This window comes from Plutella xylostella, chromosome 20 (genome assembly GCF_932276165.1).
Source record: "Plutella xylostella chromosome 20, ilPluXylo3.1, whole genome shotgun sequence".
Taxonomy (NCBI): Eukaryota; Metazoa; Arthropoda; class Insecta; order Lepidoptera; family Plutellidae; genus Plutella; species Plutella xylostella.
Window position 1 is genome coordinate 36454 of NC_064000.1, and position 19119 is coordinate 55572.

A 19119-nucleotide genomic window follows, 5' to 3' on the forward strand; every position below is an offset into this window, starting at 1 on the left:
TTATCTAAATGAAACCATAGAGGTAGTTCACAAAATATGTTTATTCAGATTTATTTGCGTAGTACTTGAGATTTGTTCGTCACTACGTCCTGTGATGTCGCTGTGTCCACTCACTCACACACACACACACATTACATTATTGTACTTATCTATGAGATGCCGAGTTCATGTTTACTTCTAACTTACTCTAACTTTAAACAAAGTGGAACATGCATTTGTAAAATTTACCTAATAAATAAGGGTCCTAGTTGTACGAGTACAGCAGGTTTTATTATTATAAGCTCAAGTTAGCCTGATGTTCGCCACAAACGTTCGGTCATCGAGTGAGATTCAACCTTACATAAACAATATTAAAGCTCCAAATTGCATGGACCGAGCCGATCACAACCTCGCTTCGTAGCTGCCTATTCCTTCATATAACTTAATCATAACAGTAACGACACAGATAATCAAGATCTCACATTCAACGTAAAAAAATAATTTAATACATTCCATTTCTAAAAGTATTATATTTAAATGGCACAGAATTTGAGCTTAAACGTACAACTATAATAACATAACTTAATATGATGTGAATAATTTACAATATTGAGTATGTGTGGTTGTTTATATCATTATCAGTATCAATTATTGAATTTTCTTCACAATCTCACTCATTATCATAGTATATTAAAACATGTCATGGATATTATGTCTGAAGGTGTTGCGTATCAATATTTCGATTCGTCAATATTACATTTAAAACTTAAAACTAACGTAGTAGTCGATTATAAAATCACAATAATTGTAAGTATATAAATCACATAGTACTTTGTCACATAAATTTTTGGTCGTCAATTTACATACAAGATGTGGATGACAGATAGTTAATTATGTACAATCAGCGTGCGTCCGCCGGCGTGTGTCTAGTTCCCCATTTGTGTGGGGGCGCTACCTGCACGGGGGCGCCAACACCCAGCGGGGGCGCTCACAGCAGCGCGGCGCGCTCGGCGGGCGGCGGCGACCCCGAGCCCTCCTCTAGAAGTGTCGCGTGTTCCTGACGATACAGAACAATATAAGCATTATTAGTCTTCCGTCTTGCACACTAATAGGTATATACGAAGAGTAATGTCTATGAGATGTGTATGTGGACCCACCTCGGTGGTGGCGCGCTCCGGCGAGTACATGCTCTCGTACACCGGGTTCGCGAAGTGATTGCCTCCGTTCTGAAACCATTTACATTATCACATTATTTCTAAGTGTTTTACAATCAAAGGAACAAAAACTAAAAAAAACTCGTTGACTAATGTTAATTTTTAAAGTATTTAGCCTATACCGCTATCTGAGTCCTCACAAATGGGTGCCGTACCTTGTGTCGCTCGTAGGGCTCCGGCTCCAGCTCCTCGCCCGCCAGGTACATCGGGTTGGAGATCTCCACGTTGTCCGCCAGCCGAGAGTGACCGAACAGACCCTCCCTGCCGGACGATCAATAATATTAAGTATAGGTTATCATTTTTGTTACGAAATTGAAAACATAAACAGACGTCATGGGGTAAGAGAAACATACTTTACTGGTATGTGCATATTTTGGCCTTCAGCTACCAAAATTATGCATTTATTTCGATTTAATAGATATTTTTTATAATGTAGATATTTATTTACACGTTCTACATCTTTCGGCACACAATAGTCGCGTCTTAGACTTCAATTAAGCACTAGGATGTACAAAGTACAACTCTTATGCATGCATTAATGCAGGCATGTGCGACCTACTGACCAATATGATCTTAAATTATGCATTTTCTGTTAATTTAGCACATTGTTTGTCACTGCATTTGGTTGCCATGTATTTTTAGTTCTCAATAAACCATCTTAACGTACACCCGTCTTTTCACCTCTAACTACCTGACATTTACATAGTGCACCCCCCCCCCCCTTTACATTTTTTTTGGTCCTTCGATTAAGGCCCTCGCGTCGCGTGTCGTGTACGTAAGGTCCGCGGAATCAAAATCCAGTGACATTTGTTGACATAAAACTTTGACATTTTCGTGCAAGTGATTGGACTGCAGTGCATTACTTCGGAGATAAGTTGGCGTTGTTGCAGAAACTCAAGTAAGATCTTTCCTTTTATAACTATTTCATTGCATACCTAATTCGACCAACATGGAAGGTCTATTAGAGAAGCAAGCCGCCGTCATGGAGGACATCAAGAGGATGTCGCGAAACATAAAAAAGGATCCTCGTGAACGAAAGACCCTTGAATATAGACAGGCGAGAGCTTCAAGGATAGATGAGCTCTGGCGTACATTCGAAGAGAATCATCAGCTTTTGATGCAGGAAGAGGATAAAACGCATCAATATTATACAGAAAATATTTATGATTTTGTTATGCAAATTAAGGACGAAATCGTTCAGCTTTTAAAACCTAAACCATTGACACCGCCGCCACCCCCGCCTGTGGAGAAGAAAGTGACATTTGACATATTTATGGAAGCATCTGGAGAGGGTACTGACACTTTGCAAATAAAGGACGAGAAAGTTCTAGAGCTCATGAGGACTCAGAGAAGCAACTTTAGATCTTTAATCCGTCTTATTGACAGCTTACATCTTGACAATCTAGTAGAGAAATGGGAGATAGAGGACGAGATAAAATCTCTGAAAGGACGTTGGAATACCATTGACATCCTGCATTTGCAAATAGATAGCATTCTAGAGGGGAGGGATGATACCTATAACAATCAATATTTACTGCATGAAAAATCATTTAAGGATATGAAAAAGCAACTGAACATGAAGTTGAATTTTGTTGACCATTCGCAACAAACTGCACCCAAAGTTGACATACCTATTTTCAGTGGGAATTATTCTCAGTGGCCTACATTTATGGACTTGTTCTCAGAAGCAATACACAAGAACCCTAACATGAGCAAGTCCCACAAAATGCAAATATTAAAGTGCAAACTGAAGGGAGAAGCGGAGCGTATCGTACAGCATCTACACATTAGTGCCGAGAATTATGACGCCTGCTGGGATCTGCTGACACATCGTTACAATAATTTGCAACTTCTTTTCACCAAACAAATACAATTATTTCTGAGACAGCCCAATGTAAAAACCCAATCTGCATTCGAAATCAAAAAGCTATTTGACACCTCTATGGAAGTAATACATGCCATTAATAACCTAGGCGTAGATACTATGAATTGGGATCCGATATTAGTGCACATTTTGTGTGAAAAGTTAGATACGCAAACTTACACCGACTACATGGAGTACAGAAAATCGCCGCGTCAGTTAGCGAAACTTCAGGAGTTTATGGATTTCCTAGAGGGAAAATTTACCGCCCTGGAGCCCGTGACAAAGAAAAAACCTGACAACATGACACTGCATAGACCATTTAATGACAACCAACCAAATTACCATCGGGAATACAGAACCAATTTTTCCAAGCCATCGTACAATAACGCAATGCATATTCAAGAACAAAAGTCATCATGTTCCTTTTGTCGCCAAGACCACGATTTATTCAAATGCACCAAATTCTTAAGTGTGTCACCTGATGTTCAATTAAAACATATGGCCCAATTTAACATATGTAAAAACTGCTTGTATTATCACTCTAAAAATTACTGCAAGTCAGAAAAACGATGTCGCGAATGCAACGCTGCACATAATACGTTGCTGCACAAGGCCTTTTCTATGAAACCAACGACATCCACTGCAACTAAAATGACACCAACATCAGCACCATTTACACCGGGAAACCATCAAAAACGTAATGTACATTATGCTATAGGAAGCGATGACGAAATCATGTTAGCAACAGCCCTGTTAAAAGTGAAGGCCACGGATGGTACCTACATGACACTTCGAGCATTTATTGACCCCGGCTCTCAAGTTACTCTGATTACCGAGTCGGCGGCCCAAAAATTAGGATTGCAAAGGACTCAATACAACGCGTGCATAGCAGGAGTGGGTTCCGTGACAAACAAAAGCCGAGGAAAAGTAAACCTTACATGCATGTCCCGGCACAACGACTTTACATTTGAAACAGATGCATTAGTCATGTCGCGCGTAGTAAGCAACTTGCCTAACGTAACTTTTGAGAAGAAGAATTGGTCGCATATCGAACATCTGACACTTGCTGACCCAGATTACAATATTTCACGATCAATTGACATTTTACTAGACGCTAGTGTGCATTCTCAAATCATAATGGGAGGATTGCTGACAGGCACAGATTTACAACCTTGTGCACAGCAGACAAAATTAGGATGGATTTTGGAAGCGGTACGGGCAGAACTTACAACTGCCACGTCATTACAAATAATACAGATGACATCAAAAAATATTGGGAAATGGAGGAAATTACTGAAGCCAAAAATATGACATCTCAAGAGCAATACTGTGAGGACCTTTACGTCAGCACTACCAGACGTTTACAGAATGGACAGTATGAAGTACAGCTACCCATGGTGGCCGATTACAAAGAAAAGTTAGGAGAATCAAAGGGAAAAGCACTGGCCCAGTTCCATCGCCTGGAAAAGAAGCTTAGTAATGACACCGAATTATCTGACAGTTACAAGAAATTTATGCAGGAATATATTGATTTGGAACATATGAAAAAGAGCACAAGCCAATCGGACATCGAATGTTTTTTGCCGCATCATGGGGTAGTAAAACCCGACTCTACTACTACAAAACTCAGAGTAGTGTTCAATGCATCCTCAAAAACATCTCTGACAGACAATGGGGATACAATAGTCCGATTGCTAGTAGCAAAATCAAAACTTGCACCACTAAATAAAACTATCACGTTACCGCGCCTGGAACTATGTGCAACTGTTCTTTTGGCGCAGCTCATGACAAAAGCATTGGAAAACATTGATTGCCATAGCCATAACATCACTGTGCATGCCTGGACCGACTCAATGATCGTCCTAGGATGGCTACAAGGCGACCCCAAAAAGTGGAAAAGTTTCGTAGCGAATAGAGTAAAACAAGTTACTTCCGCCATACCTGCATCGTCGTGGCGCTACGTGAAGTCGGAAGAAAATGCTGTCGATTGTGCAACGAGAGGTCTAACACCAGCTCAGTTGCAGCATCATTCTCTCTGGTGGGAAGGTCCACAATGGATAAAAAACCCCGAACTACAACTGCAAACTCCGATCGTAACATCAGCTGTTGACAATAACATACAAATGGAAGCTAAAAATAAACAAGTCAATTCAGCAAAACTGCAGCCGTCTGACATTGTACTCGAGCTACTATATCGCCATAGTAAGTTGAGTCATGTTACGCGAATCGTAGCGTGGATTCTAAGAAGCAAAATATCAAGGACAAACAAACCGGCATACCTCACATCAGCTGAGTTGACGAACGCTTTACATACACACACACACTTTATATACACATTGTGTAAGGAACTTGATGCGATTGATTTCTCATGTACAGATAGTATGACCAATCCACATGATATTTATCAATATATTAAAAGTAAATTTGAATACGTGTATAGTAAATCTTTAAAAACTCAAAATAAAAAATCAAATTCCAGATACCGACAGCCGTGGATAAATAAAAATGTAGTGAAACTGTGCGAGAAACGTGAGATGCTTTTCCAACAATGGAGACACGATCAGAGCAATGCCGTGCTTAGACTGCAGTACAATACCGTACGGAATAAAGCAAATAAGGTGATACAGTTTGCCAGAAATAATTATTACAAAAATAAAATCAAAGAGAATTACGGTAACCCCCGAACCCTCTGGCAAATTGTTAACCAGATCTGTGGACGAGTGCGGCAGTCGATTGATGATTCAATATTGAATGCATTCGCCTTACAGGATCTTAACCCCAAAGGAATAGCTGATTTATTTGCTTCTGAATTTGAGAAATCTGTCACTGATATATTGCCTAACTGTAAATTAGAATTGTGTAATCTAGATATTCAACCGGTGGATGTTAGTATGCGCTTTCAAAAAACTACAGCTAGTGAGGTAATTAAGATAATAAAGAGCTTAAATAATTTTAAAGCCCCAGGCATTGATGGGATCAAAACAATTGACATCAAAAGGATAGCGAATAATATCACAAAAGCTATTGTAAATTTGATTAATACATCAGTCGCTGCAGGTGAGTATCCTGATGGGCTGAAAATAGGCTGCATAAGACCTGTCTTTAAGAAAGGCAAAAAAGACAACCCTGCCGATTATCGCCCGATAACACTTTTATCCACTATTAATAAAATTGTTGAAAAAGTAATCAGTGACCAAATACACTCATTCTATAAAATAAATAATATTATATCATCGAAACAATTTGGATTCCAACCTGGGAAAAGTACGACTGCACTACTATCCAATTTCACAGATGATGTCAACTCTTACCTCAATAATAAAAAACATGTACTTGCCCTATTCATCGATTTCTCGCGCGCTTTTGATACACTAAATCATGCTAAACTTGTAGAAAAATTAAGTTCCAATGGTATTAGAGGTAGCCTGCTTGAGTGGTGCAAAAGCTACTTACAAGCACGTAAGTCTTGCGTCAAAATCAACGAGAGTCTGAGTGACATAAAAAACGTCAGCGTAGGTACTGCTCAAGGATCGGTCCTTGGTCCCTTACACTTTTTGACCTACGTAAACGACATGGGCCTGTGTATGACACATAGTAACGTGTATCAGTTCGCAGATGACACCTGCCTAATCCTAGCCAATGACGATGTGGATTCTGCTCTGAGTATGCTGCAAGATGACTTCGACAACCTATGCAGGTGGTGTCATGACTCAGGACTGGTGCTCAACGCGAGAAAGACTAAGCTTATGCATATAAAGTCTCCGTATCTCAAAGGAGACCTTATATCTCAGCTCAAAGCCCATTCCCATAAATGCCTACATAGCATCTCACCGAACGTATGTGATGCCTGCTGCGACCTGATTGAAGTGGTTGAAGCTCATACCTATTTGGGTCTAACTATAGATGATAGATTTAACTGGAGTAAGCACATCGAAAGTGTCTGCAACAAACTGAGAGCATTCTTGGCTAAACTGTATGTGGTTAAAAATAGAATTCCATTTTCAGTTCGTCTCACGCTGTATAACGCTATGGTAGATTCTGTTGTGTCATATGGCCTCAGCAGCTACGGCAGAACGTATAAAACATACCTGGACAAAATTCTTAACTTGCAGTACCGCATACTAAAACTCATTGTTTCGCCCCAGATTAAACTTAAATATGATGACAACCCACCAAAACTCTTCAAACATTGTAACGTCTTACCAATTTACCAAAAAGTAGAAGTAAACCTCCTCAAGGAACAATTCTTCTGTCTAGACCACCTGAAAAAAGTATCTCACCCTATACATACACGAAAGGTCACACAAAACAAGTATAGCATGATTAGAGCAAACAATGTTTACGGCGAACGGCACTGTGCGTATTTAATGCCAAAACTTATTAATAAAATGGACCAAAATATTAGAAATCTAATTACACCGAAAAATATCAAGCACAAAATAAAATCATACTATATATCATTACTTTAACTTAACACTGTTCGAATATGCACCAACTATCTTGTATGTTTGGCTGATGGTTTATTATTAAACTACCCACTATTGTACTTATTTAATTAATGTGTAATATTGAATAAGTTTGTGTATTGTATAAAATATAAATAAGTATAATTAGTTATTAAGTACCTAATTACGTAGAATGATTCATCACGGACAAATCTCTGTGATTTTTGTGATGCAATGATATAAGTAATCAATAATTCTGTAAAATAATTTGATAAATAAATAATAATAAATAATAACATACGATCATTAGAAATGTGCAATTACATGAATTTGGAGATGACATAACCAGACTGAAAACTAAGCAAAACGTTAGCAGGAGAAGCCCCCTACTAAGTTTAAATCCGTTTTTAGATGAAAATGGAATACTGCGGCTAGGTGGAAGATTGACGAAATCAGCATTGCCAGATGACATGAAAAAACCAATCATACTTTCTAGCAAAAGCAGATTAACAGAGCTGATTATCAAACAAGCACACGAAGTACTTTTGCATGGCGGACCCCGATTGACACTGACATACCTACGCAGAAAGTATTGGATACTATCAGGTCATAGAACAGTGAAGAGTCAGCTTCATCGCTGTGTGACGTGCCGCCGATATAGCCCACAACAAAATAATCAGCTGATGGCAGACCTGCCAAAACCCCGCGTGACAATATCAAGGCCGTTCACCCATACTGGCGTTGACTATACAGGCCACGTAGAGGTTAAGGCTAACAAAGGCAGAGGAATACGCACACTGAAGGGTTACATTGCAGTCTTCGTGTGCCTAGCAACAAAAGCAATACACCTCGAAATGGTGACCGACCTTGACACACCCTCATTCTTGGCTGCATTTAAACGCTTTTGCGCCCGCAGAGGAAAACCAGAGGCATGCTATAGCGATCAAGGAACAAACTTTATTGGTGCAGACAGGATCCTGAAACAGCAATACCAAGATTGTTTAAAATGCATTGACACTACATTTTTAAAAGACATCAGCGAGATGGGCGTGACATGGCATTTCAATGCTCCCGCATGGCCAACTGCAGGAGGCCTTTGGGAAGCTGCCGTTAAAAGCATGAAGTATCATTTGTATCGAGTCATCGGAAATCAAAAATTGACATACGAGGAGTTTACCACTTTATTGTGCCAAATAGAGGCTTGTCTCAACTCAAGACCTCTTTGCACGTTGACTGAGGCCGACACAGAACTTGACATCTTGACACCAGGGCACTTTCTAATTGGTGGACCCATACACTCAGTAGCGGAACCGGAAACTGAGCAAATTGACATAAGGAAAAGGTGGCAATTAGTGAGGAAAATGAGTAATGACTTTTGGAAGACATGGTCGAACGAATATCTTACACAGCTGCAATCACGAAGCAAATGGAAGACGAGTCAAAAGGACTTACAGATAAATGACATTGTATGCATAAAAGAGGAGAACCTGCCCGCTGGCAGGTGGGGCATGGGGAGAGTGGTTGAAACCTTTCCCGGAACTGACAAACGCGTAAGAGTGGTTTTGCTAAAAACTGCAAGAGGATACCTAAAAAGACCTATCACAAAGTTGGCAAAACTACTGACAAATGACACTGACACTGACACCGAGGAAGAAGATGACACTACTCAGCAAAATAAACAGCAAAGAACGAGATGTACAAAAAAGAAAATAACAGTTGCAAGCTTACTTTGTTATGCATTTATGTTTTTCATGATGATTATAACACCAACATTGCAAGAAAATGTTACCTACTTTCAAATCACAGAACTGCAACCCAGCAAAATGCTATACTTTGACAAAATATCGGAACTACTACTAATCAGAGATGACTGGAAATTGGTTACATACTATAATATGAGCACCTATTGGCAAGGGATCAATGACATAGAAAATTACGTAATGCACATCAAAAACTTCGCCCGCAAACAAGAATACGACACCCACTCTGAATTAATTATCCGACAATTAGACCACGATATGAACGAGTTAATGTATTACAACTCCATTCTGCAATCTCATCACATTACAAGACGAAAGAGAGGCCTAATCAATGCAGTAGGTTCGGTCACAAATGTATTATTTGGGGTTCTGGATCAAGGATTCGCAGATAAATATGAGGAAGATATCGGAAAGATCCGTCAAAACGATGAACATCTATTACAATTAATTAAAAACCAAACTACTATTTTCGAAGCTCAGCAAAATATCATAAAAAGAAACGAGGCGATAATGAACACACAATTTAAACTTATTTATAAACAGATAGAGGATATCAAGTTACGTATGAATGAATCAAAGGTGTTTTACGAACATCTCTACTACGTGTTAACGGCGAGTACTACAGCCGATCGCATTATTGCAAACCTAAAAGCTATACAACAATTTTTAATAAATACATTGACAAATATGTATCAAGGTCACGTTGATGTGCACCTCTTACCGCCAGAACAGTTAAAAGAGCACCTTAGCTTCGTATCAAAGCATGTACCTACAGATTTAACCTTACCAGATGTAAGGGATAACTTTATTTATATTTACAAACTACTGAGAGGACAGGTACGATTGACAAGGAACTATCTTATTATGGAAATAAAAATCCCACTGATGGCACATGACAAATATGAACTTGATAGAGTCGTGACTCTACCACATTATCAAGGAAAGAGTGTATTAAATACTTATGCAGCTACGGAGTATGTCGCATTTAATGTAATGAAAGGATTAATCATCCCTCTGAACGCAGAAGATATTTCGAGTTGTCTAATCCCAAACGATCAACAGATTTTTTGCAAGGTTAATCACCCACAGTATAATATGCAAGTGTCCAATTCAATATGTAATATCAATTTAAAAACAAACAAAGGCGTGACGTACTGCAATACGGAACGAACAGCTGATTGCAGTGATAAATGGGTCAAGTTACATGACGGTGACACTTGGTTGTACGCGTGCTGCAAAGAATGCTTAGTACGAATTATTTGCCCCGGAGCAATGACTTCAAAACGCTTACTCGGCAACGGACTCATCAAATTACATCAAGGTTGCGTTGTCAAAGGCGATGACTTCACTATTTATGCACATGACGAATTAAATAGCAGATTGATAGTGCAAAATTCTGTAATTGAGGTCCCGAAGATGTCACCTCTGAACGAGGTGATCAACACATCAATACCGACACAGGATTTCCAAATGGAAGTACACGACAAACAGTTTGACAAAATCAACGAAGACATTCAAACGTTGAAGGAGCAGTCTGCAATAGTTACAGTCTCATCGCATGATCTGCATCACTACATCATGATCTACGGAGTACTGACTTTCGGCGTTGTAGCAGTTATAGTGATTAGTTGTTACATGTGTAAAATTAAAGGGCAAATAAAGCAAAACAATCGTGACATTGAAATGAGTGCAGTGAGGCCCAACGCAATAAGTGTTAATGTGGATCAGTGTCGCGCTATGAGTCAATCTGTGTTAAGTGTAGATCAAGCTACGTCACCAATGATGAAAAGACTAGTAAAATTTGACAAAACATGAACAATTTGGACTAATTAATAATATAGAGACATTTAGAACAATAATTTAGATAATTTTAAGTGATTTACCTTTACGGACATATTTTTAGAAGTTTCTTGTTTTTATTGCATTTAAAGACTTTTTAACTTCCTTTTAAGTTATTATTTTAATCAGGTTGTATTTGGCAATTAGTACTTACTACTTCATATTAGTTTAATTATTTTACTTCTATAGTTAACTTTTTTTATAATTGTTGCATTATAAATTTAGTTACTATATTCTATTCTGGAGATGGGAGAATGTACAAAGTACAACTCTTATGCATGCATTAATGCAGGCATGTGCGACCTACTGACCAATATGATCTTAAATTATGCATTTTCTGTTAATTTAGCACATTGTTTGTCACTGCATTTGGTTGCCATGTATTTTTAGTTCTCAATAAACCATCTTAACGTACACCCGTCTTTTCACCTCTAACTACCTGACATTTACATAGTGCACCCCCCCCCCCTTTACAAGGAAGTCATTAAATTCACATTACGTAGGCAATTTAGTGAACGCAACGGGAGCTAAAACAAGCACTTGTCTACGATCGACTCGGTGTCTACGATTGACTTAATGACCCACCTAGGTAAATCTACAATGGTAAACGCTTCCTCGTCAAAATAGACTAAACTTAGTTCCACGTACCGACTCTTCCTGTAGATGTGGTAGACGACGGCTGCCACCGCGAGCAGCACGGCGAGCAGCGCGGCGGCGCCCAGCCAAAGCGCGGCGTGGGCGGCGGGGGCGGGCGGCGCGCAGGGGGCGCCCAGGGGACACGCGCACTGCGCCGCGCCCGGCCCCGCGCCCGCGCCCGGCGCCCACACGCAGATGGTGGGCGCGGCGCAGGCGGCCGCGTCGCACGCGTGGTCGCGCCCCACGTAGTGGGCGCAGCGCGCGCCGCCCCAGCCCCCCGCGCACGCGCACACCGCGCCCCCCGCGTCCCCCGCGTCCCCGGCGGCGGGGGCCGTCAGCACGCACGACCCGCCGTGCAGGCACCGGTCCGCGGTGCACAACTCTGGAAAAACATAATATAGAATTCAGATTGATATAGAACCCTGATTATAATCATTAGAAGATGATCAGCTAGGAAAATATATGGGAGTTGATTGATACCTTCCATAATAATGAACAATACTAACTATAATATTTGCAGTCATATCAACTAAATATTGCAGACTTTTCCTTATATTTTTTACACTTCATTGGGTCAATACTGAAGGTTGCATGCATCCTGATATTTGATATCTGACTTGTGTCGTGCATTTGCACATGCATATAAAACCAATTGAATTCGAAAGTACCTAAACGTGTTCACTTGCACTAATCAGCTCCCTAAGCATCTAGGTCAGCTATACTCAAACTGCGGCCCGCGGGCCGCATGTGGCCCGCCGGGCATTTATCAGTGGCCCGCGTGCCATGAGAGATGATAGGGAATATGCACGTTTTTTTTTTAAATATATTTTTTCAATACTTTACATCGCTTTATAATAGTAAAAAATATACTTAGCCAAAAAAGTATATAAAAGTATTTAAAAAAAGTTAAATAAGTACTTATAGAGAACCGACACAACCTGTTTAAACGCCCGTTGGGGCGCGCTTCGTGTGACGTCATAGGCTCGGATCGCTCAGTTCTATGGGCATAGATTATTCTGAGATTGATATTATCCATACCTTTTGCCCAAAGTTTGATTTCACCACATTTTTTTTAACTTTTCAAAAATTATTTAATTGGTCAAAAAAATAATGATAAAAAAAATAGATAGAGGCATAATTATTTTGATATAATAAAAATAATAACAAAATTAACTTTATTTGAATCACATGCACATTCCCTATTGATTAACTATTTAGAATCCGAAATATTGCTCGCGCCCGCTGAGTGAATGGGTCGGTGTGTTCCAGTGAGCGCAAGAGACGGTCTAATTTCACTCCTTCTTTCATAATTGTAGTACTGTTTGCGGGTAATTTTGCTTGTGGCCCAGAGGTCAGAACTTTGACCGATAACAAACACCTAATACAGCAACTCATTAATTCTTGCCACTTGTACACATTACATAGTATAGTATCTAACATTATTTGCACAAAATATATGTTTAAGTAGGTATACTTGAAATATTGTCAACAATGAGTGATCATCTCACATCTGTAGAGGTCAAAGATCGAGAGACTGGTTGACCTCGCACACGATGTTGCCTTCAATTTTAAAACTAAATTTTATTATAACATGGCTAGAAATATACATAATTCAATACTAAGTATGTATACATAAGTATAAACAGCCCATACCGGCGCTTCTCCGCTGCCTCCTCGCTAGCCGGCGTCTTGGCTGCATCGCTGCACTAATGCACTAAATATACACTAAACTAAACAAGCACTAACTATGACACTAGTCCTTTCAGGAATTTCTCCGAGTCATTATTAATTAATTAAAATATTAAATGCGGTATTGTTTCCCGGCGCCACTCGACCGGCTGCTCGGGCCGGCTCGACTCGCAGTGACTGACATTTAGGAAGCAGCTACAACCTACAGTTTAAGGCACATACGCAAAAAACCTGCAATTTCAATCACAATAGGTGATTTGGGATTTGAGACGTCAGCGGTAAACGATTATGATAATTAATTGTTTTATTGACCTTTCCGGACTTAATTTGCTATAATATTTAAACCAGACGACAAATATGTAAATTAACTGTGGCTTCCAGTAGAATTTACATCTAATCATAACTTGCTAGCTTCTGGTATAAAATATTTTTATGATATTTAACGTTTTAGGTACATCTAGAAGACCTTCGCCTTAAGATACGTATATTTTAGCGTACAGGTAATAGTGGTCAAATATTGCTATAACGAGGTGGAAGGTGAGTGATGGTATTTCCCGCTCCGCGACACGAGGAAACCGCGGCCGCGGCTGTGGATTCCCCAACATCACTATCAATGCTACATCTTACTACAATTATGTAGTAAGATGCAGACTACATCTGTACCAGTTATAATTTAATTACAATCATAAAAGTTGGGCATCCCTAACGATTGATTGTATGGTAGAGCCGGCTACTATACAATGCTATCTACATAAATGACCCAGATGAAGTCAACCTTACAGGTATTAGCACTTAGGTAGTGAATGTTCTAAAGACGTGACGTCCACAAGGTGCGTTATCGCTTGCCGGAACTCCACATAGCCTGCAGTGAAGATCTGTGTCGCGGTCACGGCCGCCGCCGCCGCCGCCGCGCCGGTGCAGTCAATCAATACCGACGAGACAGTAGTTGCTCCATTACTCAACAAGATATACTTGTTACATAGTCTCCATTTCACTAATTGTCATTTGTGAGTTCAACATCAGCTGAGATCGGAACCGGTTTTGAGTTTAAAACTATAGCAGGTTTACGTTTCTGATTAGTTACATTTAGTAGACAGTTTCAAATAAGTTAAAATCGGCCGTTATATCGAGGTGCTTTCGGATGAACAAGGATAAAATGCCACCTTGTAAATATTACGTTACATATTTTATTTATCAATGTTTTTCGCACCTTTGATTATTTTATTTTTACAGTCCACTTTTTATATACTGTTTGCATCATCCGTCTTTAAAATGGACACAGGGAAAATAAAAATATGTGATTAAAATATAACTTGATATTTTAACCTTCACAGTACTTGATAATGATCAGTTTACCTGCCGGTCTCACTGTATCTTTTGTGTGGTAGGTAGGTGTAGTAACATCACGCAAACCCTACTATATCAATATTAGGTAAGTACCTATTTAAAATGGAAAAAAACTTATATGAATAGCCGACAAACATTATGTTTTGATTTGGTCAATGCATGCGACATACTACAGCGGTTAGTAGCTGAATACCTATTCTATTCTGGTAGGGGGTGAAGTTCCTGTACGTGGCTCTCTCGAGTGGAACCTTTGTACATATCCTCTTGATTTCTGCTCAGCCAGCCTAGCTCCCGAGTAAACTGGAGCAGCAAGCCTGGGTGTTGCAATAGCTGAGATAGGCTGAATACCTCTAAAAGTCTAAACCAACTGCCAAGCTCGGTGATTATCCTGCAGTGGCCTATGTGTGTGTGTGTGTGTGTGTGTGTGTGTGTGTGTGTGTGTGTGTGTGTGTGTGTGTGTGTGTGTGTGTGCGTGTGACTCACCGTGTCCCCGCGCCTCGTGCGTGGCGTCAGGCAGGTCGCAGCGCGCGCCGGCCCAGCCCGCCGCGCAGGAGCAGGCGGCCGTCGAGTTCACCAACACGCACGTGCCCTGCGGACACCCACGGTTTAGTCACTTGTACCAATAGACCTACCCCCTTATTCATAAAAAAGGTAGAGGACGCTTTAGCTATTGAACTGTTTTTTCCCTCTCTGTCAAAGAACAAATTGTTCTCTGTCAGAGAGTGACAGAACAGTTCAATAGCTAAAGCGACCACAGAGATGGACAAAACAGTTCAATAGCTAAAGCATCTTCTAAATTTTTTATGAATAAGGGGGCTAGTATACCTGGATAGAAAACTATGAAAGTTGACGTTATGCTCACAAATATACGTATGCAGAAGAAAACGAAAACTTCAAGACATTCACTCACTGTGCAGACTGCGCCGGACATACGTCCGGAGAGAGAGAGACTTTATGATCTAAGTTTATAATATGACACTCAGGAAAGCTCCTCCAGTATATCCCTCACGCCTCTCACTGACCTGGGTCGTGAGTATCAGAAAAACCAAAAATTTCTGGCTTATATTATATTAAAAATGTGACCATGAGTACAATACATAAATATACGTACATGTTCTCCGCACAGCTCATCGCTGCACTGTGTCGCGGGGGGCTCGCAGACCATGCCCCCCGCCTTGCGCCGGCACACGCCCCCGGCGGGGCAGGGCGCCGCGTCCACGCACTGCTCGCAGCGCGCGCCCACGAACCCGGGGGCGCAGACACACTCCGCCAGGTCGTGTTGTTGACGACACGCGCCGCCGTTCTCGCACCGCACCCCCGCGCACTGCGGGCCGGGGGGCGCGGGGGCGGGGGCGGGCGCGGGGGCGGACAGCTCGCAGCGCGCGCCCCACCGACCCGCCGGGCAGATGCACTGTCCGGGTAATATACATGTTAGATACTCATAAAAGACAAGGAACTAGTAAATAGCAGGTAGATGAGAATGAGAAGACAGGACTGTAAGTTACAGTCCTGCTTTAACAGTTACAGTCTGTAACCATGCTCAAGTAGCTTTCGAGCAGAAGGAGACAGGTAGACCCGTACAGAGCTGGAGAAGCTCCGTGGAAGCGGAAATGAGGAAATCAGACCATCGTGGGCCTTAGGCGGCTCAAAGAGAATCGCGGTGAAGAATATCTGTAACCTTAAGCTCCACATTAGAGTAACAAGACTAGAAGATGAAACCAGGTAGATACTATAGTGACAGCCCCTCACCTTGAGCGGCAGTTTCCCATCAGCCCCCCGTGGCCCGGCGGCGTCCAGCTCGCAGCGGCCGCGGCGGCAGTAGTCGGCACAGCGGTAGGTCTCGCAGCGAGGGCCCGAGTACAGCTCCTGGCAGCGGCACGACACCACGCCGCCGGACACCACGCACGCGCCGCCCCCGCACGAGGCCGGGCACGCGGGGGCCGCGGGGGCGGGAGGGGCCGCGGGGACGGGGGAGCTGGGAGACACGCAGCGCACCGAGCCCTGGGGGGGAGGCACGATTAATAAAGAAGATAATCAAATTAAACTGCTGATTACATGTAGGAAATAAGGCTTTGATAGGTCCCGTCCGGTATTTCTGTGTGTATATCAGTTGTTTGAATCTTATATTCTACAGCTTCACTCACGTCCTCGCTGGTCTTGGCGCGGCGCTGGTCGGGGCACAGGCAGGCGGCGTGGTCCACGTTGTCGCTGTGTGTGTGTGTGTGTGTGTGTGTGTGTGTGTGTGTGTGTGTGTGTGTGTGTGTGTGTGTGTGTGTGTGTGTGTGTGTGTGTGTGTGTGTGTGTGTGTGTGTGTGTGTGTGTACTCACGTTCTCGCTGGTCTTGGCGCGGCGCTGGTCGGGGCACAGGCAGGTGGCGTGGTCCACGTTGTCGCTGTGTGTGTTTGTGTGTGTGTGTGTGTGTGTGTGTGTGTGTGTGTGTGTGTGTGTGTGTACTCACGTCCTCGCTGGTCTTGGCGCGGCGCTGGTCGGGGCACAGGCAGGTGGCGTGGTCCACGTTGTCGCTGTGTGTGTTTGTGTGTGTGTGTGTGTGTGTGTGTGTGTGTGTGTGTGTGTGTGTGTGTGTGTGTGTGTGTGTGTGTGTGTGTGTGTGTGTGTGTGTGTGTGTGTGTGTGTGTGTGTGTGTGTGTGTGTGTGTGTGTGTGTGTGTGTGTGTGTGTGTGTGTGTGTGTGTACTCACGTTCTCGCTGGTCTTGGCGCGGCGCTGGTCGGGGCACAGGCAGGTGGCGTGGTCCACGTTGTCGCTGTGTGTGTTTGTGTGTGTGTGTGTGTGTGTGTGTGTGTGTGTGTGTGTACTCACGTCCTCGCTGGTCTTGGCGCGGCGCTGGTCGGGGCACAGGCAGGTGGCGTGGTCCACGTTGTCGCTGTGTGTGTTTGTGTGTGTGTGTGTGTGTCTGTGTGTGTGTGTGTGTGTGTGTGTGTGTGTGTGTGTACTCACGTCCTCGCTGGTCTTGGCGCGGCGCTGGTCGGGGCACAGGCAGGTGGCGTGGTCCACGTTGTCGCTGGACGGCACGCACACGGCGCCCCCCGCGCAGCGCCGCTCCGCCAGGCACGGGTTGCTCTCTGTAGGGGCATACACATAATAACATTGTACGGCTGTGAATTGTACACGGTTACGTATGGAATTAAATGGGCACCTTTTCTCGCGATTATAGCCTTGAATTAACCCGTGATGAAGGTCACAGCAATGAAACTTCAGCAAAACATGTAGATTTCTCCATGAAAAATGTAGTCAGTGAAAGCCACGATCCTTCAGGACCACTTAGTCATTTCAGCTAATGCTAGCCAATGCCAGCTAGGCTTAAAAGCAGGTAAAGTGTGCCATGTAGTGCTCATATAAAAGCCCAGTAGCAAGCAAGTTTTGTGAACCCCGAAGAGATGCCATTTTGTTTGAATATAATTACTACCACGTCACAAAACCTACTCCGAGTGGGTAGGCATTATGTTGGGACTTCATACAGTAGGACTCACCATAAGTATACAAGGCAGGGTGCATAATATGTATGTCGACGAGGTGCAGGGGCGCCCCCGTGGCCTGCAGCGGCGCCCCGCGGCGGCGCTTGTCCGTCGCGAGCAGCCCGTGCGCGTGTGCGCACAGCACGCGCTCGCCCCACACCGCCAGCCGCGCGCAGCCGTGCGGGAGACCAGGTGATGCTGCTCCCGCTGTAGCAGGGGAATAGTTAGCATTATCATGGCTTACTTAGCGAAATTAGGTACATACATAACTCACCATAAGTATACAAGGCGGGGTGCATAATATGTAATAATTATACAGATAGATGCGTTTATTTAGGTTTATATTGTGTTATTTGGAGTTTGATTGGTTTTCATTTTATTGTAAAAATGGAAAAAAAATACAGATTTTCACAGATTTCCAAAAGTTATAGAGAAGTTCTTATGACCTCCTGAGTCACACCCCTTTTGGGTTCCTATACTTAACCATTTTTGAAACTGTTGTGAAGAGCATGCAGATAAATGAGATGTTGTGAGAAGTTGTGCGCAGGAACGTATTAAAATATCGATTGATGTTGGTTGTAAAAGAAGAAGTCTTTTATTAAATATGTGCGGTGCTTATATACATATATTAATGCTAGCGCAGCACTATATGCGTATGTTGCAGTTCATTCTAACAACTAGCCAATTTGCAGATACTACCATACTACACCTCCCCTTTTACTTCCTTCACCCTCGGGGTAGCGAAAGAAAAATAATTTAATTTAAGAAATTATTTTTCAAACCTATAAGTTATGATAGTACTTGCAATTACAATATTGTGATATTCAACTCTACCTAAATGCATTGTTATAAATAAAAGTGCAAGGCAGAGC

The 19119-nt window shown here is 42.3% G+C and overlaps 1 protein-coding gene across 1 annotated transcript in view; it reads right to left on the reverse strand.

The window, feature by feature from the left end:
* Positions 1-23: 23 nt before the first annotated feature.
* The window catches only part of LOC105394372 (prolow-density lipoprotein receptor-related protein 1), an 88084-nt gene continuing 68988 nt past the window's right edge, over positions 24-19119 (reverse strand). The window contains exons 77-85 of the mRNA XM_048628051.1: positions 18263-18454; positions 17730-17854; positions 16523-16774; positions 15885-16184; positions 15257-15362; positions 11750-12119; positions 1349-1454; positions 1137-1205; positions 24-1036 (exon numbers count right to left, since the gene is read on the reverse strand). Of these exons, the coding sequence (XP_048484008.1) occupies positions 968-1036; positions 1137-1205; positions 1349-1454; positions 11750-12119; positions 15257-15362; positions 15885-16184; positions 16523-16774; positions 17730-17854; positions 18263-18454 (1589 nt within the window). The 3' untranslated portion in view covers positions 24-967. The remainder of the gene's footprint in view (positions 1037-1136; positions 1206-1348; positions 1455-11749; positions 12120-15256; positions 15363-15884; positions 16185-16522; positions 16775-17729; positions 17855-18262; positions 18455-19119) is intronic.